This window comes from Ambystoma mexicanum, chromosome 1p (genome assembly GCF_040938575.1).
Source record: "Ambystoma mexicanum isolate Mex_15411 chromosome 1p, UKY_AmexF1_1, whole genome shotgun sequence".
In the NCBI taxonomy this organism is placed as follows: Eukaryota; Metazoa; Chordata; class Amphibia; order Caudata; family Ambystomatidae; genus Ambystoma; species Ambystoma mexicanum.
Genome location: NC_090921.1, coordinates 92,441,508 through 92,464,013, shown reverse-complemented (window position 1 = coordinate 92,464,013; position 22,506 = coordinate 92,441,508). Strand labels below are relative to the sequence as shown.

Sequence of the window (22,506 nt, the reverse complement as noted above, 5' to 3'; positions counted from 1 at the left end):
TCCGAACGCAGTGAATACCTGGTATAACATTGATGTGACCTTTGTGACAATGCAGTCAGGAAAGACATTTGCTTCCAGGGGGGAACCACCTCAGGACCACCTCCAAGGCCACCTCCAAGGCAGGGAATTGAGAACCAATAGCATGTACCACCTGCAGGTGTCTGCACTGTTCACTACCTGATGGCTCAAAAGTGCCCCAAACGGAATGACCCGCCCCTCTTGCACAATGCACAACATCCGGCAGGGTTCCCACGCCTCATTCCTCCCAGCTCGTTAAGTGGCATATTTTGAGTATTTCAGGGAGATGCCTATTGTTCTAGCAGGGCTGATCCAACGTTGGTTTCCCTCCACAACCTATCTGTTGGAGTGTGTCGGCCCATATCTGCCGAATGTGTAGTATGAGTAAGGGTAGATCTGCAGTCTTCTTCCCACCACCATAATTGCTTGGGTGACTTCCGTCCCATCCTAAATGTTTCTATCACGAAGCCTAGGGTCGCTGTGTAACCCATCGTTCTCCAGCATCAAATGTGCTGCCCAATACTATCTGTGAAGGCAAGGCATACAGACTTCCCCCTCCCATACCGAACGCTGAAGCGTTCTGAGTGCAATGCGTGACTGTCTCCTCTCCCCCGCATAGAAACCCACGCAACATGCCCTCAATGGTAGCGAAAACTGTTGTGGGAACCGGGAGTGGGGCATTCTACAGGACATAGAGAAACCTAGGGAGTGTAAGCATTTTAGCGAGAGCCACCTTGACCAACATCGTTAGCGGGAGAAATTGCCAATGTACCATGCCTGAAGAACATTTATCCATCACCTGCTGTAAGTTAAGTCAGAGAAAATCCAAGGTACTCAGGCTCACATGGATGCCCAACTATTTGAGGCCAGAGGCTGAGACTGAGTACAGGCAGTTACGGGGTATTGCTACATCCCCCCTGCAGTAAGAAGGGAACATACGTTTGCCAGTTCAATTTGAGCCCGCTAAACCCCTGTCACTCCGCCAATATGTTACTCACGACGGGACAGGAGACTGCAGGGCTGCTAATGTAAATTAGGAGGTTATGAGAGTAAAGTAAACCCGCCCCACATCTCCCGTGCCATGTGAATCCCATCCATCTAGTGCAGTCCTAAGTTTAATTGCTAGTGGCTCTATGGCCACTGTGAACAACATTGGGGAAAGGGGTTAGCCCTGCATAGTCCCCTGCCCCAGAACAAAATCTCTGGATGACACCCCATTGACTTGTGACTTATACCACCGCCTCTAGGTACTCATAAAGCAGCCAAACCCACGACAGGAAGCCTCCCTCTAACCCCATCCAGCCCATGATCTCCCAGAGAGAAGCCCAACCAGCCGAGTCGATAGACTTTTCATAGTCCACAGCCAGGAGTGCCAATGGATCTGGTATCATTAAGGCCTGACTAATAGCAAACTGAACTCTGCGAAGATTCATACGCGTTGATCCAAAGGCAATGAACCCGCATTGGACCGGTTGTATTAAGGGGTGTATGACCCCAAGCAAGCGGTTGTCCAGGACCCATTCCATGCCTTTAGGCTCCCCGTTGATCAGTGATATCAGCCAACGGAGGCGCAGAATTCAAGTGGCTTCCCGGGTTTCGACAGTACCGCAATGCAGGCCTTTCTGAGATCCAGGGCAAGATGTCCATCCTACCTACACTGCTCTAATAGACGGTGCATGGGACCGGCACCAGGTCTCCCAGTCGCTTCCAGGTTTCTACCAGGAAGCCGTTAGGCCCCGGGGACTTGCCTGATTGAAGCTGAGAAAGCACAACCACCACCTCCTCCTCTGTGATGTCCGGGTCGAGCCCCAGTGCCTGTTGTTCCATGAGTTGTGGAATCGCCACGGAGTCAAGGATGCTCAGCGCATTCGCTGGGGGACCCTCCTTCAGGGGGGCAATACAGCACCTCATAGAATGCTGCACATTTTCCGGCGATGTTCGCATCCTCTGTTAACGTCCCCCTGCTCACCCTGTTTGGCCCTTACATATCTAGTCCCTCTATTCTGTCTTTCAAGCCAGGCAAGGGTTTTCCCGACCTTGTCCCCAGAGTCATGAATCTGACTAAGCCCTGCCCAGTGTGCGGCCCTAGCATTATCCAAGGCCACATTGCACAGGTGCTCCTGTGCTGTAACTAGAACCTCCTGCGAAGCCCTAGATCCTAAGGCAAGTTATTCCTCCTCTGCCCTCACCAAAAGCGTCTCTGCCTCTTCCATCTCCCTGGCATGCTGCCGGCGTCTCACCGCCACAAGAGAGTGTGCCCCCCTCTGAAGCACCGTCTTATAGCCCTCTGATAGCATGGCCAGCCTGTCGACCGACCGCTTGTTGACAGAAAAATACTCTGCTGTTTTCTGTGATAAGCCCTCTACCACCTTGGGGATGCCCAGGTAATATGTATTGAGGCGCCACTTTGCAGTGGGTTTTCCCCACCGGTTTTTAAGCTCTATGAGAAGTGGGGAGTGATCCGAGATCCCTCTGGCCAGAAACTTTGCTGAGAGCAGCCTATGGGTTATACCATGGGAGATGAAGAAATGGTCGATCTGTGACAGGCAGGCGTGCATGTTGGAGAAGAATGAGAACCCCCAACTCCGACGCGTGAAACATCCTCCATGCATAAACCAGACCCAATGCAGCAGCGAAGGACTGTAGCTTGCTGGGGAGAGCTGCATTTCTGCTGCTAATATGTGTCCAATCCATACCCAGATCCATAACCTCAATAAAACCCCACCCCCGCCAACATCCACATGTCAGCTTGATCTCGGAGTATCATTGATTGAAGGCCGTTCAGTAGATCGAGCATCAGAGGGGGAGGTGTGTTTACTGCCACAATACCCCAAATGGGACCCCATTACTCACCCTTCAGCAAGACAAATCTTCCCCTGGGGTCAGCCAGAACCTCCCTCAGCTGGAATGGTATCTTCTCGAGAGACCCGCATGAAAGGTCCTTTTGTAATTAGATCTTTTAAAGGACTTGCATTTGGTCTGAGCTAGGTATGTTTCTGTCAGGAGTGCTATGCGCGGTGAGTACCTGTTAAGGAATTGAAGCACAAGCCTGCATTTAATGCTGGAGCACAACCCATTTACATTCCACATCAAAAGAGAAACCACCCCGCCATGTACCATCATTCGCAAGGAATTGTGTCCAGGATCCTGCCCACCAGAGCCCACCATCCTTCTCTCCTACTGTGGTGCTCGCCTCATAATCCCTGTCTGCCCGTCCCTCTCTAAATGTCTGAAGCTATGCAGTAAACCAAATACAACCACAACAAAAACCTCCCCCTTCCCCTACCCCGTACTTCCCCCCAACTCGAAGCACCTGTCTCTCTAACACCACATCAAACGGATGCTGAGAAATCATTGTATCCTTGTGCGAGGTCACTGTTGAAGCCGCTCCTGCCGACCCCAGGGGTTGCTCAATTCCTCAAACCCGCTTGAAGAAGCTAGTCACCATGGATCCTTGACTGCCTAGCAGCAGTTCCACCTTTGTCTGTTTCCTCCGCCACGGCTGCATTGTCAGTAGGAGAATCCTTGGGTTGCGTCTCAAAGAGAACCTGGAGCGCCCCAGCTCCTGGCGCTGCTGTCCCCTTGGCTTTTGGAGTCCTGGCACAGACGGTACCTGAGTTTCCAGCCAGGTCCATGCCTCCTTGTGATTGCTGAAGAGCTGAACCTTGCCCCCATGATACACCTTCAGCAGCGCAGGAAAGAAAAGGTCATGTTTAATACCCAACAAAATCAGTTTCTTTTTAACCGAATGGAACGACTGGTGCCCCTTCTGGACCTCCCTTGTATAGTCCGAAGAAAACCCAATCTGGTACCCATTGTAGGTGATGGGGCCCATAGCGTCTCAGTCCCGAAAGTTCAGGAATCTGGCTATTATAGTGCGAGGAGGGGCCCCGGGTACCTGTTGGGTACCTGTCGGCCCATTGGGATCCTGTGGACTTTTTTGATGGAAAAGAAATTGAAGAGCTTCTTTGGGGCAAAGAGATCTGTTAGCCGCCGTTCTAGGAAAAGCTCCATACTGGGCCCCTCTTCCCTTTCCGGCACCCCTAGGATGTGCAGGGTATTGAATGCATGATCCCCCTCACTGTCCTTGAGCGAGGTTCTGGGAGACCGCTATGAGATGCTTTTCCATGCATTTGAGCTCACCATCGGAATCCGAGATGTGCGGTTCCGTCTCTCCCACCCTTGATGCAAGCTTACAGAAAGTCTGTCGGAGAAACGACATCTCTGCTGATAGGCCATCTATTTTTTCCTCAACAGAGTATCTGGACTCCCCTATGGCGCTCATGATGTCTGGGAGATCTGAGATGCCTGTGTCTCCCCTCCTATGCCGGGCTTTGCGGGGGCGTGAACCACTGCAGGCGAGGGGCCTCTGATTGTGTACTGATCACTTCTATGTTGGAGCCCCGTTTTCTTAGCTTTGTCCTTAGCCATGGTTTCTGTTTGCCAGACCCCAGTCATTAGCCACAGCACCTCTGTTTCCCGATACATGGCTTCTCGGGTGCACTTGACCCCTAGGATGCCAACACCAAGGGACCTGTGAATATTAAGTGTGATTTCAGTCGCTGCCCGCGGTCCCCGTGCCAGTGAAGTGCTCATCCAGCTATGTAGTATACCAAGCTTAATGCCCAAGCACACTCCTGCTTCCTCTGGTGTTGGTAGGGGTTAGAGAAAGCTAGGTGTTGCTGCTCAGCCCGGTGGGTAGTTATTCAGGGTGTGTCTCGCTTGCCAGTGTGGGGTGGTGGTATTGAATCACAACCACTGTGCCACGGTCGGTGCCCCTGGACTGCATGCACTTAAGAAGGGGCCGCGGCATCCTAGGTAGCCTTAACCAACGGGCCCCCAGTCCTGTCCCCACACACCCCCAGCAGATAGAGCACTGTGCTGGTGTTTATCTCATCGGGCCACGCTGCCCAGGGGAGAACCTCCTATCCATGTTCCCCCCTTCTGATGGGGGAGGTGGGAGGGGCCAGAGTCAGGTCAGTTTTTGCACTATAGGGCCCAGCACTCACCCCACTCACCACCAGAGCAGTGCCACTGCCTGCCCACAGTGTCCAGCAGTGTGTGCCTGTTTCAGTCCCTCGCTGCCGTTATACTTGTAAACCGCCGAGGGCCTCCAATATGCGTGTCGATCTGCCCGCTGTGTGCAACCGTTGCTTGCCAGGTGCCAGTGTCTGCCATACAGCGGCCCGCCAACACACTGTCACCGCTGCGGGCCTCTGTCCACCATGCCTCCGACCTCTGCTGGGCACCCGGTGCTGTGCTACGTCTTTGCACCGTGTTGCCCCCAGCTCACCCTTTTCCCCCCTTGCGTTGCACCTACTTCTCTGCACCCAGGTTGGAGCACCAGGCTTGGCCTAGCTCCAGCGGTCCGTGGAGTTCCCACTCTGGGTGCCAGAGCAAGATGGCGCCTGGCCCGGATGCCCTTCCTTCACCAGGGCTCCATGGCATCAGATCTGGCCAAAAATTACACAGTAGGTAGCAGAGACTTTCCGCTACCCGTAAATGTTTGTTCCGACGTGGGTTTCTAGCGGGAACAAGGATTTTCTGCACAGGGTACTGGCAGCCCGGGTGGGGCTGCAGAGGCTCACGTCCGCATTTGCAGCCGTGTAACAGCGCCTCCCTTCACTTACACCCCTTCTTGACAAGGCCAGTACTTTAGCCTTGTCACACAAAGTTCTCAGACCTATTCGGGTGATAATGGAGAGAATCTAGAATACTTTGGGGATCTGGACCAGCCTTTGTTAAGGCTTTGCCAAGCTGTGGGCATTCCACACTGTGCCTGACTGGCATGTTTTTCTTTATTAAAAATGAACGTGTGAAACTTGGAAGATGCAGGACTTTGTGGAAGCCCAAACAGGCACTGGAAGGAGTCCATGATGTAGACAACATTATGTGCATAATATAAGGGTGCGGAACAATCCGGTGGAAGAAATCGCCTCCTTATACCATCCAGATAGACCCAATTAGACGGACTTGAACATGCATAGGAGAAAAGAATAAACTTGAGAAGAATCAAGAGATTGATAGTATTTAGAATTTGCTTCACAGGACCAACCAAAACTAAATAATGAAGCTAAGAATACATTTCAGAAGGATAAGGCGGTCTACATTAAACCCCCGAAACACATGATTCACCCAGCTGATCCCATGGGTATCGGGTAATAATGTCCCTATATATATATATATATATATATGGTCGCTGTACATAATGTCGCCGGGAAACGTTTGTGGCAACATTATATAGGTGACCATATATATAGGGACAGGGATAGTGGGTATTGCAGGGGTATCCCCCGCTCCCCTGTTCCATGTAATAATGTTTTTTGCAAAAAACTGCAGTTTTTCTGCAAATTCTTTGCATGGCAACATTTTTGCGGGGACATTATTCCAAGGGCCAACACAATATAAAGTGTCAGTAAACTTCATCTTATTTCCTGGACTCACAGAAAACCGCTACCTCAAAAGAGGTAGTGTATGTATTGGAAACCTTGCAACAACTACTCTGGATGAAGATAACCCAGAGGACTGATCCAGATCACGTCAGGCTGACGTTGGAAGGGGCCACAAGGAATGGACCCAAACCAAGCAGTAAACCGTGAAGAAAGCTTGAAGGTGAACGACTTCGTAAAGAGTTACAAAAGAAGAGGAAGGATAGTATCGTAATAGTGTCTGCCTGAAAAGGACCTTGAATGAAGGAGGGAGCAATACCTACGAAGGAACTGAAATGAATGTTGAGAAATCCAAGGTGGGGAGAGACCGGAAGTGAACACTACAATGATGAACTAATGCCTTATGAGAGAGACTCATGAAACCTGGGAACAGTCTTGTAAGGCACCTTTAAAGCTGCAAGATTAAAGACAGTCAAATAATCCTGAAATAGCATTGCCAGAAGAACCTTTGTTTAATTGTATTTGATTAGAGCTGGACGTTTGAGAGTAAGATTTGTACATTCTTTTGTTGCCATTTTCTATGGTTAGTCTATGGTTAGGATTTTGCCTTTTCCGTTGGCCACTCGGTTGGACACGACTTTGTAAACCAGTGCGCCACTGAGGGACAAGGACTAAACTTAGGTTGAAAAATGTATTATTTGGCCATTCATCCCTGGAGATGTAGAATATGGGACGAAGGCCCCACTTTCTGTTGTCCCAGTTCTGTCACTATTTGCTTTAGCAACGCCCTTGTTATTATAGATGCTTAACTGCCCTAGTTCCAAATCTTTCCCTATCCGAATACTGAATTAAATCAGCTTTTTTAGAAACCCAATTCTACTGTGTCATGTGTACGTTTTTACAGCAAGTCAATTGATCGATCTTGGTAGGATCGAAGGGTGCGATAGCCCTGATGGGATTTGAACTTGTGGCCAGTCCAGCAGGGCAAACATTGATAACATCAGCAAGTTCTCAATGTCGGGTGGTATCTGACCCTGAGTTATCACTGCACCTCATGGTGAGCAAGGATCGTTCTCCGCTGTTTGCCTCCCTAAATAGTTCTAGTAGCTAGAACTTTGCATTCCATGTGCCATGGTCGCTGCTAGTGAGAGGCTGTAGAATACAGTTCCCCAATGGGTTAGGCTATCTATGAACGCAGAGCGCTTAAGTAAGGGGCTAGGAGCATTGGTGTTTTCTTTTCAGGGTGGGCTTTGTTACTGGCAAAAAATCTACTGATCTCAATGGAGCCTCCCTCTGGTTCAGTTTTTCCACGAGGCTCAACCTATAGGTCACCTATTGGTCTTAGTTACCAGGGCAGTTTCCGTGTTAGGATCCATTGACTCTGGGTTGCTAGGCAATTCATCTTTTGTACTCTTTTTCTGGGGGGTCTCTGTCTTCACCTCTATAGCAGAGGGCTTTGGAGCAGACTGTACTCACATCATAGTTTCCGATGTATTTCAAAAAAGGTAGCAGGCGCTCCTCTCCAGAAAGAACATGGCATGATAACCTGTTCTGAGATGAGAGTTTGCAGCACACGCTTTTTGCTCACTGTACCTTCCACAGAAGGGAAATATCCATTTGCACATCAGTCTTTGTCCCGCCCACATGGGCCGCCCAGCACTGAAATGCCATGGCAACCTCTCTGAACAAAAGTACCAACAGCAACCCCATACACGTGTTTCAGCCTAGTTGGGCCTCATCAGTGAGGTGAAGCTGATCCTCTCTGGGCACAGTGAGCAGGGAGTCCACGTGTGAGTTCCCTCAGGTAACTCAGAGTGACCAACCCCTAAAGTCTTCGAAAATATTTTTTAAAAATAGCAGACGCTCCTCTCCAGAAAGAACATGGCATGATAACCTGTTCTGAGATGAGACGTGGACTCCCTGCTCACTGTGCCAAGAGGCTGTAAAGAAGCAGTACCAAGGCAACAAGGACGCAATTCCCCTTTTATGGAATACCAACTTGGGGAAACCTGTAACCCACATTGCCAATAGCCAAGAGGATATCAAGAAGCCGACAAGAGGAAACTTGGGCGCAATTCTCCTTTCTTGAGTTTCCAGTTTGGGGAAACCTGTAACCCACATTGCCAAGAGTCAGGAGACTATAAAAAGGGCAATCATTATTCAGCCTCCTTACATGGGATACTGGTGTGGAGAATCTTGGATCAAATATTGCCACTATGACCAATTGTAGTTGAAGGAGTTTTCTTCTGGCAGGTGAGTAGACCAGAAACAATGTCAGTAGCAATTAGTCCTGGCAGGTAAGTGTACCAGGAAAGAAGATGATGTTTTGAAGAAGTGTGATTGTTGTAAAAAAGGTGTGGTGGAAAGATCTTGTTAAGTCTATTATCATTTTGCCAAACTGTTGCATAACCAAAGGTAGTTGCTGTGCTATCCTGACAAAAGTATTCCATTGGAAAAAGTGTGATATGCTAGTAATTGCTTTACATCCTGAGGAGAACAATTGCCTTGGTTTATGAACTTGCGTTTTGTGAGAAGACATTTGCCTTACCAAGAAGATTTGTGTGGAAGACCTTGATTGCTTTGAGTTTTGAACAAGTGTTTTTGAAAGAGACATTTACTTTAACAAGTGGAAGGACGGAGTGGAGGGAAAAGATATATTGTGTTGAACTGAACAGAACTTCATTGAATCAGAACTTTTCCAAGGGTATTCCTGAATTGATCCCGTGGAAAGGAGCCCAATCTTGGTCACAAGAAGTACTTTCTAAATCCTATAAGTTAGAACCTGTACACCATTTTGTTTAACTGAAGACAGCCAAATATTCCTTGTATATTTTAGTTGTATGTATTAGTGTGAGGGTCAGAGACTTCTTGGACACTAGGTCACCTTTATTTAGTTTTAGTTTGCTAGGTAGGGACATTCTTGATAGGATAGGGAGAGACAGGTATTTATCTAACCCCCTTTTATTTATTTGCAATTTCAAGTTAACAACGAAAAGAAAAGAAAAACATTAACAAATGAAGCAACACAATAAAACTTGCTAACATGACGGGGGGCCAGCATAAATCCAGTGCATTACCAAGCACTAGTAGTAAGACGAAGTCCCCAAGCCTCCTAACCCTGTTCAACCCCGGAGACTGTACAGCAGTCGGGAGCAGATCAGAGATTGGTGCTTATCCATCTGTCTAGTAGAGCCAGAGTCTTTTGTTGCTTGGGGCTGACCTTCACTTCCCAGGGGTTAATGTTTAGTGTACCACTTGAGGGTAGGCGGGATACACGCCACCCCTGGGCACTGTTCAGCGTAATCAAAGAAGGTGGACCAGATGCTGTAAAATTCCCACCCTTTCCCTATGCAAGCAGCTGTAATTTTCTTTGCTACCGCTGTGTCCCAATGTTTTGCCAACCACATGGCGATCACTGCACCTTCAGTGGGTTTCCAGAGATGGGCGATTGTGATCTTTGCTGCCGTTAGGAGGTGAGTGATCAGGTTTGCCATGTGTCTAAGAAAGTTAGTTGGTGAAGGCGGGAAGGATTGGGATTGCATGATTCCATGTGCCTTGTTTGCTGTAAGAAAACCCCCTCAAGCATCCACCAGATTTTCCCCCTTTGATCTACTGCAGGGTAGAGAGCCAAGGGGGGTCTTCGACATGCTCAGGGAAACCTGGGTAGAGAGGGAGAAGACTGCAATACCACTGTCTCAAACCACAAATCGGTTATGAGAACACATGAACCAAGTCAAGTCTTTAGTCAGTGGGTCAGAAAGTTCTGGTTCTCTTACAGACTTCGGAGAACAAATTAATCTCAAAGTGGCATGGGCATTAGGAGGTATTGGAACAGGTGGGAACATGTAACTACAAAGTAGCCCAACCAGACAGATGCCAAAAGACTCTTATCTATAACGTCAACCTTCTAAAAGAGTGGAAAGGAAACCCAGAGATCTCCCACACTCCTATATTTTCTTGTTTGGCACCCCAAGAAATTCATAATGTAGAGTTAATACCCCAACAAATCCCCCATGAAAAGCAAGAAAGTTTGAATGATCTTGTTCCCGCATTTCTTAATGTATTTTGTGATGCACCAGGGAGGGTACACAGAACATACCATTATATACGGACACCACCGGGGAAAGTAGGTCATTCGAAGCCTTATAGACCCCGAGAGGCAAGGAAAAAGATTATTATTGACGAAGTGGAGAGTATGCTCAAGGCTAATGTTCGAGCCTTCTTCAAGTCCTTGGTCATCTCCCATTGTACTGGTGACCAAACCAGATCAAACTAGGAGATTTTGTATAGATTTTAGGCCAGTCAATGCTATCTCAGTCTTTGATGCATATCCTATGCCGCATATAGTTTACCTGATAGACAAGCTGGGAAATGCAGTTTTCTTGTCAACATTAGATTTAACTAAGGGATGCTGCCAGGTTCCTTTACATGGCCCGGACAAAGAAAAAACAGCCTTTTCAACACTAATAGGACTTTTCACATTTAAGGTCCTACCCTTTGGTTTACACAGTGCACCAGAGACTTTGCAAAGACTAATGGATGGGATTTTACAGACCTATTCTGATATCTGCAGGGCGTATATTGATATTATCATTTATAGCCCAACATGGGAAGACCATCTTAATCATCACTATCTTTGGCCGGCTCGTGTGTGGTCGGGAGCTAGTATGTTCGCTTGGGTTCAGTTAACGCTCTTCAACCCTCTTCTTTCCAATAGCCTCTCCATGTGCTGGCCCGAGCTAAACAGTCACGATCAATCAGGATGTCAATTACTTGGGCTGTAGCTGACGCAGAAACACTCCATGCAATGACAGATTGCAGTTTCGATTCCCTCTGAATCGGATTATTCGGACCGATTGTCCACCTGAGAAAATCCTGGTACAATATTTCAGAATCTGTCTGCCACATAACAGTGGCTCCTACCATTGGAGATGTCTGCCATGTGTGTTAATGATGAGTAGCAATCGGCACAGACGCACTATACATGAGCGGTAGTGCTGTTCGGGCTGGAAATGTAAGCAATCTAATCGAATTCCTGGCTTCCAAGGCCTTTCACCAAATGCATGAGTCCCAGTTTCCAGCAGCTTAACTGTACTCGTGCGATGAATCACTTATCAACATTACAATTTCAATAAAATGTGTCTGAACGCTGGAACGCCAGCGGCCGGACACTTTCTCAGGTACTTTATGCAATCATTATTATGAAGGCCTAGACGAGCCCAGTGCATTAACGCGTTGGTTAGCTGATCTAAATACACCCCGCAAATCCTAGGTTTGAATCATTGACTGGGCTGACTCACTTTCATTCTTTGGAGGTAGATAAGAAGCTTGCAATCGAAATGGGGTAGTATGAGAGAATCAGTAAATTAATCACCGCAACTCCTGTGTTACTGCTGCAAGATATTTACCTGAATGCTGTGGGATAGACAGCCATTGGTCGACGACGTGAGGCCGATGGTATTGACGGCCTCCCGGGCAAAGTCCTCTGCTGTCTTCACCATTAGGCTGGGCTTTTTGTATTCAACCATCTTTGTGGACACCAAAAGAGGTGCCACACACTGCCAAGGGGAATAAAGTTAAAAAGCATACGTTAAACAGAATGACACAAGTGGCCATCTCAGGCTTATGAATCCATATCTGGCAACTGAACCCCGCTGTGAGCGTACTACCAGCATTTAGCAGTCGTAATTTTCTTGCTGTGACCCTCCAAAATGTTCCTAAAGGGTTACCTAGAAAATTGATGGATGGAAATTCTTGAGCCAATGATTCTTGATCACGGGTTAACACCTCTTGGTAGCATGGCATTCCATTGTTTTTTTACCTCGCCCGCGCTGTTACAGAAGTGGGCCAAGGGAACGCAAGTCAGCTTTGGCTGGATTGATGAATAAAGGGCACTGTACTGCCCACACTGTTACGTTATGGCCCGCTATGCGGCAACTAAACCAGCCACAGAGTGTCTTAAGGATATAGATGACTGACAATGTTGTTTCAATGCCTTCTTACATATATTCATTATATACTATACCCATCCCCCCACATATATATGGGGTGAAAAGGGGGTTGAAATTTTAAAAAGTCAACATTTTGGGGCGGGGGGGTCACAGTAAAAACAGTGCAGTAATTGTAAAATCCCCTTCTTATTTGTCTTGGAGAATGTTTTTCGCTCAGTGGTTGTGGTCTTAACCATGCGTTCTAAGCGCATAGCTGTTTATACGTTTCTAGGGCCATTGTGCTTTTCTTGCAAAATACACATCCCTCTAGCTTTGAATGTTCTACTGGTCAAATGCAAACGTGTACTTCGGGAAGTCTGCTTTTCTTTTATGACTAACAGGAAAAGGCACACTTACCTGCACAGTAATCCCCAGGTTTCTGTATTCGGCCTCCAGGGCTTTGGAGAAGAACGAAACGTATGCCTGAAATGAAAATCACAGTGTCAGGGGGTAGAGGCCATCTTTGGCTGGATAGTCCTTCCATCTGAAAGCACTGTAGGGTTTCACTGAATCCTAAAGGCTCACAAGGGGGCGGTGACAACTAAAGTAAGCAAATTAATTGCAAAGAGGTTATAAGAGTCTATTACCATTGGCTGTGTACCCATTTGCAGGTACCAGCCTGCTTATTCAAGTCACACCTGGGTCTGTGTGTCTATCGTTGCTGTCACTCTGTATAGGCAGACTTCTTCAGAAACAGCCAATACCATTGTGGTCGCTATATTGTACCCCATGGCAGAGGCAGAAGAAGTAGACGCAAGTATGTTTTTGCAATAAATGGGCACCTTTTACATCCTATATTTCAGATGGCAAAGTATTTCTGTGATTCTTGAGCATCTTTGAGGGGATGTTGGTTCATGGCTAGCAAAGTGTCTTTAGATCATGGCCATGTCCTCTGCCTGTCCTTTAAGGTGTGTGTGGGAGGAGCTCAGGAGACTGGCCCCCCACTGTGTATGGGGTTGCTGTTAGTACTCTTGTTCAAAGGAGATTTGCCTGGTATTTCGGTGCTGGACTGCTCTTTTGGGCGGGACAAAGACTGATATGCAAATTAATATTGCGTGAGCTAAAAGCGATGGCTGCAGACTCTCAAAGTGTGATAAAACCACAGAACAGGTTATCATGCCATGTTCTTTCTAGAGAGTGGCGCCTGGTACCTTTTTTGTATATATGATGTGGGGGCCCTTGGATGGCATGGGGAGTAGCCCCCTGATCCCCACACAGCACTGGGGGCATAAGGCAGGCAACCGCCACATTCCCGCTACTGCGCTTTTACGAAATCCGACTCAGAATGTTATAATAAAGTCGTATTGCACTATAAACCCTTACCCTGCAGTGTCTGGCTTAAAAAGATACTCATTGAAAAATGCTCACTGTTACTGCAGAGGAAGAACACACTGTGGAGGAGACTTTGGTCCTGTCGCTCCACTCTGGGGACCTGTGCACACGTGTGACTCTGGGAGATCCAAGATGGCGGATCATGCTTTTAAGGGCTCGGTCTGCATTGGGAGGACAGCTTGTACAAGTGATTTAAACACACGTGGGCTCATGAAGGCCTGCTGGCCTAGACAATCCATGTAATCATACTCCGCTGCAAGTCGTTAAGGGAAGCCAGACCTGGGGAGGATTACGGGGAGAAATTGCAAGCACACACCAGGGGGAATGGTAGTGTGGGAGTTTGGAGACGTGGAGCAGTTATGTTATTTATAACGCGCACCATCACCACCGGAGTGGTCCCCTGGCACGCTGGCAGATTTGAAAAGCAAGAGGGTAGGGTAAGTTAGTGGGACTGAGCGAGAAAAGGGCAAGAGAGCCGTGATGTGCTGATGGCAGCTTCAGTTCGGTTTACACCTTTCGCTGAGCGTAGGTGTGATTTTTCGGTTGGTAGTTGTCATGTGCTGTTGTGCGAGGCTATGTTTGCCCTGTTTCGGTGTTGCGGTGTAGTGAAGTGCGTGCGGTTTGCTGCACAATATAGGTATGGTTGTGTTTTGTTTAGAGTTAAGGAGAAAGGGAACAGAGGAATAAAGGCTGCAGGAGGATCTGGGGCTGAAAGAGGAGAGAAAGCAGAGAGCCCACAAGAGAGGTTGCAGGAGATAGAAACCTAGGAGGAGAGGAGGATGTGAAGAAGTGGGCAAATAGATTACCACCAGGAGAGCGCAAGAAGGAGAAGGTGGAGGGAGATGTAGTTGCAGGAGGGGAGGAGGAGGAGGAAGTGAGGGGTGGAGGCATAGAGAGAGTGCCAAATGGGAGGGCAAGACAACACATGACTATTTGTTTTCTGGATGAAGGGGGAAGAGGAATGAGCATGTGGTAGAATGTCCAAGAAGTTAGATGTCGGCTAGATCAAGGGCGAGAGACAAGACCAGCGTTGAAACGCGGGCCTAAGTGAGCGTCAACTTGGTGCCGAGTGGAGTCAGATGGACAGGGACGGGCTGCAAGTCCTCAATTCACCGGCAAGCATCATCGTTTGGAGCATCAATGGCCTCCTGCAGCCCTAGCCAGGCTGCCAACATGTTGAAGACCATTAAGCATTTTTCCTATGAGCTGATTATAAAGTCAGCTTTGGTTTTCTGTAGTGTTTTTGCAGATGCGAGGTAGGGTATTTATAGATGTAGCTAGGGTTAGGCTTTTAGAAAGTCCCCTCTCTCCTGTTTTGTTGTGGTTGATTAAGGACAAACAAGTCATGCAAGTGGTATACTTGCTGTTTTTTTTTTTGTTTTTAGATTTTTTTTGTTTTAGCCCACCTTGCTAGAAATACCCACTAACAAGAAGTGCAACGGAGTTTACAGTGTAATGTAATGTAACAGAATTTATAGAGCGCTAGCTATGGCTCAGATGCATCTAGGCGCTAAGAAAGCAGCAAGTGAACAGAGACCTCTGTAGAACAGTAAATGACAAAAAACTATATTGAAAAAGGTAGGTTTTTAAAGCTTTCAGGAAGCTCAGATGATCACCCACCTCCCGTAACTGACCCGGGAGAGAGTTCCACATAGCAGGTGCAAGAGTCGAAAACACTCGGCCCCCTGTCCGCGCTCTGCGGAATCTTGGAACTCGGTCTCTGGAAGATCGCTCAGGGGCAACATGCTTGCCTTGGAAGCAAGACGACATGGAGCACCACAGGTTCGATCCCCAGATCCACGCTTAGAAACCTCTGGGTATTAAGAGCTTTATAAATAACCTATTATATAAGGAGCTTCTGAGACTGACCTAAGAGCCCTAGAAGGTACATAGAGGGTTATTTTATCGCAAAGGTACACCGCGCCAGACTGATGAAGTGCGCGGTGCGCAATGCAGAAGATATTACATTTAATGCAACTGCTTACCGGAAGCCAGTGAAGCTGCCGAAAGAGGGCCTGAGAATGAGAAGTAGCTGCAACCTCTGGATTAAAAAGGCTGGTTAGCCTAAATAGATACCAGTACAGTAATCCATGGACCGTAATGTGGAGGCTGCCACAACTTTGGCTCGAGATTATGATGGAAAAAGTTGTAGTGTTTTTTTCAAGATTTTTAACTTTAGAAAACCTGAATTACATACTGCCAAGATTTGAAGCGACCATGAACCAGATGGAACAATTTTAACACCCAAACTATTAACCGAATTACTAGGTTTGACACATGGTCCGAGAGATTCAGGCCAGAATCCTTGGTCCAGGCTGCCTGCGCTGTAGCAGAGCCTGTGACCATGATCTGTTTTCTCTTCATTTAGTTTTAGCCAAATTCTGGCCATCCAATCCCCTGCTTCGGCCAGGCAGTTTCAAAGCTTAAGAGGGGAGTCAGATTCTGGGGAGGACAAGTGGAAAAGCAGCTGGGTATAGTCAGCGTATGTGTAGAACTGCACCCCGTGCTCCTGGATAAGGTCTGCCAGCGGGTGAAGATAAAGGATAAAAAGAAGAGGGGATTGAGAGGACCCCTGGGGGAACCCACAGGTAAGAGCCATAAGGGGGGAGATTGAAATTGAAATAGAGAAACAGCTGTGCACGCTCTGACAGAAACGATGTAAAACAAGCTAGGGGAGGACCAGAGATCCCTGCCATTTCCAGGCATTGAAGCAAGACATAATATGGCATTTATAACGCGCCTGTACACAAGTGTTTCAAGATGCGACGAGGTAAGGGAGGGGGAACAGCGGTAAGACAAAGACAACAATCTTACTAGGCCTGGTGAAATTGAGATTGTGCAAGTGGAGGGAGGAAAGGGAAAGTGCAATACATAGGATCAACAGAAAAGAATAAATAAAACAATAGGTGGCCAGCTTGTGGCAAGTGCAGGAGTAAGTGCAGACATCAAGTGTCAAGAGCTGGGGGGACTGTAGGGATACAGAAAGAGTCACCACATGAAAGGGTTGCCCGAGAGGCAGTGCAGGTGTGCAGCTGGTGGGGGAGGGGACCTGGGCCCGAGATCAGAGGGTAGCCAGGTGACCAGTGCAGGTTCAGTCAGGAGTTTAGGTCTTGAGGTGCTTCCGGAACCAGAGATGGTTCTCCACAAATTTCAGGGAGGCTGTTCCAGAGGGCGTCACCAGCCAAAGAAAGAGATCTACCACCAACTCGTTGCTTGGATAAGCGACTGACCCTAAGGGAGTCGGAGGCAGCGGAGTGAAGAAATTTAGGAAGAGAGAGATGAAGATATTGAGGCCCCAAGCCCCAGAAGGCCTTGTGGACGATGCAGAGGGTTTTGAACTTAATCCTCGCAGCCACTGGGAGCCAGTGCAGAGATTTCAGTCTTGGAGGGATGCTATCCCTGGGCTTGAGGCTAAGGACAAGTCTCGCAGTCCTGTTCTGGATGAGCTGCAGAGGGCGGAGAGTGGAAGCAGGAAGATTTAGAAAGAGGCTGTTGCAGTAGTCCAGCCTAGAGAGAACCAGAGCTCTGGAGACAGTGAGCTTCTGGGGGAAGGAGAGAAAAGGAAGGATACCTCTGAGGAGGTGCAGCTGGTAGTGTGACTTCTTAGAGATGTCAGAGATGAGAGGAGAGAAGGAGAGAGTGGAGTTGAAGATGACACTGAGGTTTTTAGCAGGTGTGCCGATGAGGAGAATCTCAGTCTTACTGGCATTAAGGCAGAGATTGTTGGCGGCACACCACTTCTGGATAGCAGACAGTCAGGGATGAGGTGGCAGAGGGGAGCCTGAAAATGAGCTGTGTGTCATCCACATAGCATTGAAAGTTGGGGCAGAGAGTGGCAATGCAGTGGGCAGGAAGTGCCAGTGCAAGAGCCAGATGTTATGGTCGATCGCGTCCAATGCCCCAGAGAGGTTAAGGAGAATTAAAACCATGACCTCTCTGTGGTCTAGGAGTATGGTGAGATCATCCAAAACAGAGACCACCACTGCCTCAGCAACCCTAGTTGGGCGAAAGCCTGATTGAAATGAATGTAAAAGAGTCTGGGATTCAAGTTACCGAGACAGTCCAGTGGTAACGGTAGCTTGCATGAGCTTCATGATGCAGGGTAGCAATGAGCTGGGCAGATAATTAGCTGCAAGAGCAGCGTCAAGCTGTGGCTTCTTCAATAGAGGAGAGACAAGCACATAGATAAAGGTGGATGAACTGCAGCTGTGAAAAGTTGAATAGCTTCCACTGGCAGAGACTGGATAAACCAAAATCGGGTATGCCGGGGAGGGTGATTTCAGTGACAGTGTCACCAGTGCCTGGTTCCGGAAGGTTCAGAAAGGGCCATCATGGAGTCATTGCATTTTAGAGGAGAGCCAGAGAACTTTGTCTCTAAACAAGCTACTCCACTACAATCTATGGCAAGCTGGATATTCTGAATCCTCTCATTGAAGAAGGACGCAATAGAGTCAAATTAGACTTGTGGTCGCTGTCGGTCAGTTGCCTTGGCAACTTTAAAGAGCACACGTGCCGCACAGGGAACTGATGAAATATGGTCGGCATAATACTCAGATTTGGCCGCCTTGATTGCTTCCTGGTATTGAGCTACTGGCTGTTTATAGGTCACTTTTGAATTCTCATCAACATCAAGCAGCCATTTGTGCTCAGACTAGACTGGCCTGCTTGAGGGCCCGAAGCTTCAAGTGAAACCAGTGCTCTGAGGGTTTAGCCCAACTGTAACTGGCTTTACCAGGTGCAAAGACATTTGCTGCATCTGCCATAGCCTTAAGAAGAGCATTGCAAGGATCTTGATCATCTTTGGGTGTAAACTGGATTGTCCTAGTCCCCAGAAAATGATCTACGGAAGCAGGGGAAAAGGTGCCCCAGTGCCTCTTCTGTGAAGGGATTGTTAAAGAACGCAGAGAAGCAGTAGCCGTAACAGCAATAATGAAAGGGAGAATAAAATGATCAGACCAAAAACCTGGAATAGGATTAAAAAACGGCCACACGATTTCTTTCGGAGAAAATTAGGTCTTGCACATTTTCCCCCTTACTTGCGTACTGATCAGGTGTTTGCATGGGGTTGTTAGGTTTAACATTGTAATCGCCCATGAGAATCAAATCGGGATAGGCAACAACCAAATCAGCACCCAAGCAAAACTAACCAATGGTGAAGCAGGGGGTCTATAAACTAATACAATATCAGTGGAAGTTTTAGGTGAACTTCGGAGCCTAAAAAGGTTGTGACTAAGAACAACTGAGGTGCAATTTCAAGATGCTGAATAAAGCAGTGCCAATCCTCCCCCAACTGCTGGGGGTGCACTATCTAAATGGAGGATGTTGTAGTCGGGGGGGGGGTGGCTTCTGCATCTGCACAATGTCAGGATTCAACTGAGGCGTAAACCAGGCCTCAGTCAAATAAGACATATCAGGAGATATCCTCTAAAAGGGTAAATATATCCTGGCGATCGGCATCTGCTGCCCTAGCATGTATTAACAGGGCCATAAGGGAAAGAGAATGACCCTCCCCATTTGGCCCTACTGAACCATGCTTAGGCATATACATATGGCCTGCAGCAGAAGAGCTTTCTGCCAAGCCAGCTTCAGTAGTTGGTGCCTTTATTGAGTTAACACTACTCCTTTCTACTGCTTTGAAGGAATTGGCAAACCTCCATTTCCCCTGAACATCCCGCTCTCCGGCCTTCCTACACCTACCCATCTCCTAACCTTCCGCACAATCCTTGGGCACTCCTAGAACATTCAACCAGTTGGAACCGGGAAATACACGTAAGAGACAGGCAAGTGCGTGTTAGAGGGTCATAAGTGAAAGAGTGTTTACCACCTGCCAGGCCTGTGGGTGCCTGTCTCTAACTCGGTGCGTACGCATACCATCCCCTCCTACAATCGAACATCATCTTATTTTCAGAAACCCATGGGCTGAATATGGATCCAGAAGGAGGCATGTGCAGCTGCTCTGCTGGAATTGGCACAAGGGAGAGGTTAGAAGTGGTGAGAAGAATGAGGGAGGAAGGGCGGATGAAAATATAGGGAATGGAAAGGTTCATTCTGATGGAACTGAAGTGGCCAGCAGCGGCTCATTTAGACCGCCCATGGTTCTACATGGTCTCCAGCTTTTTGGTTCCCTTTGTCAGCATTTTACTGTTCCCGCACAAGTTTCCATTCAGCATTTACTGACATGTTTCCGCAGGGCATCATTCCACAGAACATGAGTCTGCGCACCTCCTTTCCACTCTCCTCCACCTACCTGATCCCATAGTCTTTTTTTTAAATTTAGCAATAGGGTTTACAATAAAGCTTTTGCTTATAAAACCATAGAAACATATTTCATACACATGTATTCCAATATTAAAACATAAAATATATTCCTTTTGTGACTTTCATGATACATAAATAAGTCTTGAATATTAAATATATTAACTATTCTTTACATGTTTCTAGCAGTAAATTATCTACATTCAATTGTATTCTAAAATTTTAAAATGGCAATCAATGAGATTTGCCTTTCTAGAAATAACCTTTGGCAAACTACATTTTCACTTACAAATTTAGTATTACTCACAAAACGACCAGATATTAACAGTCTTAGAACTTCCAATTAATTACATTCAAAACAAAAGGTATCGTAGTGTCTCAATGGCTCTTGTCACTCAGGACTTTATTTCAAGCTCGAAACATTTCCCACATAGGGAGTTCAGTCTGAATCTCATAACCCATAAAGGTTTTAGCTGCCCATTTACTTAGACATTTATTGCAATATTTGTGAACTTAGTTATAACCAAGGTACATAGATACAAGTATGAGCAATTACACTCACAATCCCATGCCTCAATTCTTCGAAAGACAACCTCCTTAAAAACTGCAAAATTCACTAAGGTTTCTTCAGTTATGTTTAGAATTTGTATGAAATCCTGACATTCTTTTTTAAGATTAATAATTTCTTTTTGGCACTTAGACGAGAAAGCTTAATGAGTGTTCCATTAATACCTGAATCCTCAATCTCATATTTAATTTTGGTGCAATCATTAATCTCCTGTTCTTCTCGGATTATTTCAATGATTTCAAGGCTAATTGCAATCTAATTACTTGGAATGGTGCTCTCGGGGGCAAGCCCCACAAATATCTCAATGGAAATCCTTCCAATAAATTTGGGGAATCCCAGTCCATCTTTGTCTGTTTTTGCATACCATAAGTTACAATGAGAATTATTTTGGCCTGATGGGTAATGGGAACCAGGAATAGTCACCATAATTCCTTTCAAAATGTGTAATGTTTGATAAAATAGGAAACATTTTCTGATTAGTAATTTAAGCAGAATTCTTCATGAGAGGAAGCCCAAGTAAGTGAACTCCTCAACAACTTCCAAGTTTGTTCCCATTCAATTTCCACACGGAAGGTCTTTGTTTACACCTTGAGAGGCTCATAACCATATTTTTAATTTTTTCAAGGTGTAATTGAAGGGAATTCTACTTTGAGTATTTGCTCACAGCTTCCAAGCTATGTTGGAACTGAGGTGGTGTTTTGTCATGCAGAATTATACCGTGGGCATAGGCTAACTGAAGGATTTATTAGGAGTAATGCTTTAAGGGTAGTTTCCTAAATTATCTGAAACCTCCTGTTGGTCAGAATGATAATTGAAAAGGAAAGGTGTGAGGGTGCACCCCTGCTTCACGCCTCTATCCAATGGGATACTTTTGGGAAGAATCCCTTGCCCATTAAGTCTTACTTGAGTGGTATTCCTTTCATGCAACAGCATGATCCATTTTAATATGCCAAGAGGGTGTTTCTTTTTAATAATGTCTTTAAAAGTCTATCACTGTCCACTATATCAAAAACTGCTTTAAAATCCAGAAAGGCCAGATACAGGGGGACCTTCCTCTGCTTTCATAAATCCTATTTTAGGCAATTTATTATAAATCCACAAATCTGTGTACCTAATCCTTGAACCCCATTTGAAATATCTTTGTTTTGTTTTGGCAATTATTACAAGCCTTATTATAAGCAGAAAGCAACACTTTCCCAGAAGTACCTATTGATATGATATGATGGGTTATTTATAATGCGCTTAATACCCAGAGGTTTCGTAGCGTGGACCTGGGGATCGAACCTGTGTTGCTCCGTCTCGTCTTGCTTCCAAGGTGAGCGCGTTGCCCCTGAGCTATCCTCCCCAGGAAATAGGTCTGTAGTTATTTACACAGCTTCATGAATCACTTTCACATCTAGGTACAATTATACCCTTTTGCCAGGACGGCGAAACCCGAGACTCAATTATACTTTTAGTATATAGGGCTTGCAAAATAACAGTTCAGCCTGCCGAACTAGATTTCAAGAGCCAGGGAGGTAGTCCATCTGGGCCAGCCGCCCGGTTCTGTGATATTTTCAAATATTAAAGGTTGCACGCAAAAAAGACTGATATATTTTGTCTGGTTTTGTGTGACCTTTAATATTCGCCAATATCATATTTTCGTGGGGGTAGGGTTCACTCCCAGAATCCACTTTTGCTCCCCCGCCTCCTCACTGCCATAAAGATTCCTATACCATTCCCTCACAAACACACATACTTACTCGCCCACCCGCATCCTCCCTTCCATGCAACAAACATGCCTCCTGACTTACACAAATACATTTACACTTTCTCCACAGCCCCCTCCCTTCCACGGTGCAAACATGCCCCCTCTACAGACACACACACTTAACTAATACACCTGCAGCTTCCGTCTTGCGGCCCGGCCGAGCCTGCCAGTCTCTACGCAAACTTGTGTGTAGGGGTGTGACAG

General features: G+C 46.8%; 1 protein-coding gene across 1 annotated transcript in view; it reads right to left on the bottom strand.

Moving 5' to 3' along the window:
* The window catches only part of LOC138454998 (very-long-chain 3-oxoacyl-CoA reductase-like), a 266,556-nt gene that overhangs the window by 9,397 nt on the left and 234,653 nt on the right, over nucleotides 1-22,506 (bottom strand). Inside the window, exons 9-10 of the mRNA XM_069607112.1 lie at nucleotides 12,755-12,820; nucleotides 11,816-11,965 (exon numbers count right to left, since the gene is read on the bottom strand). Coding sequence (XP_069463213.1) covers nucleotides 11,816-11,965; nucleotides 12,755-12,820 — 216 coding nt within the window. The remainder of the gene's footprint in view (nucleotides 1-11,815; nucleotides 11,966-12,754; nucleotides 12,821-22,506) is intronic.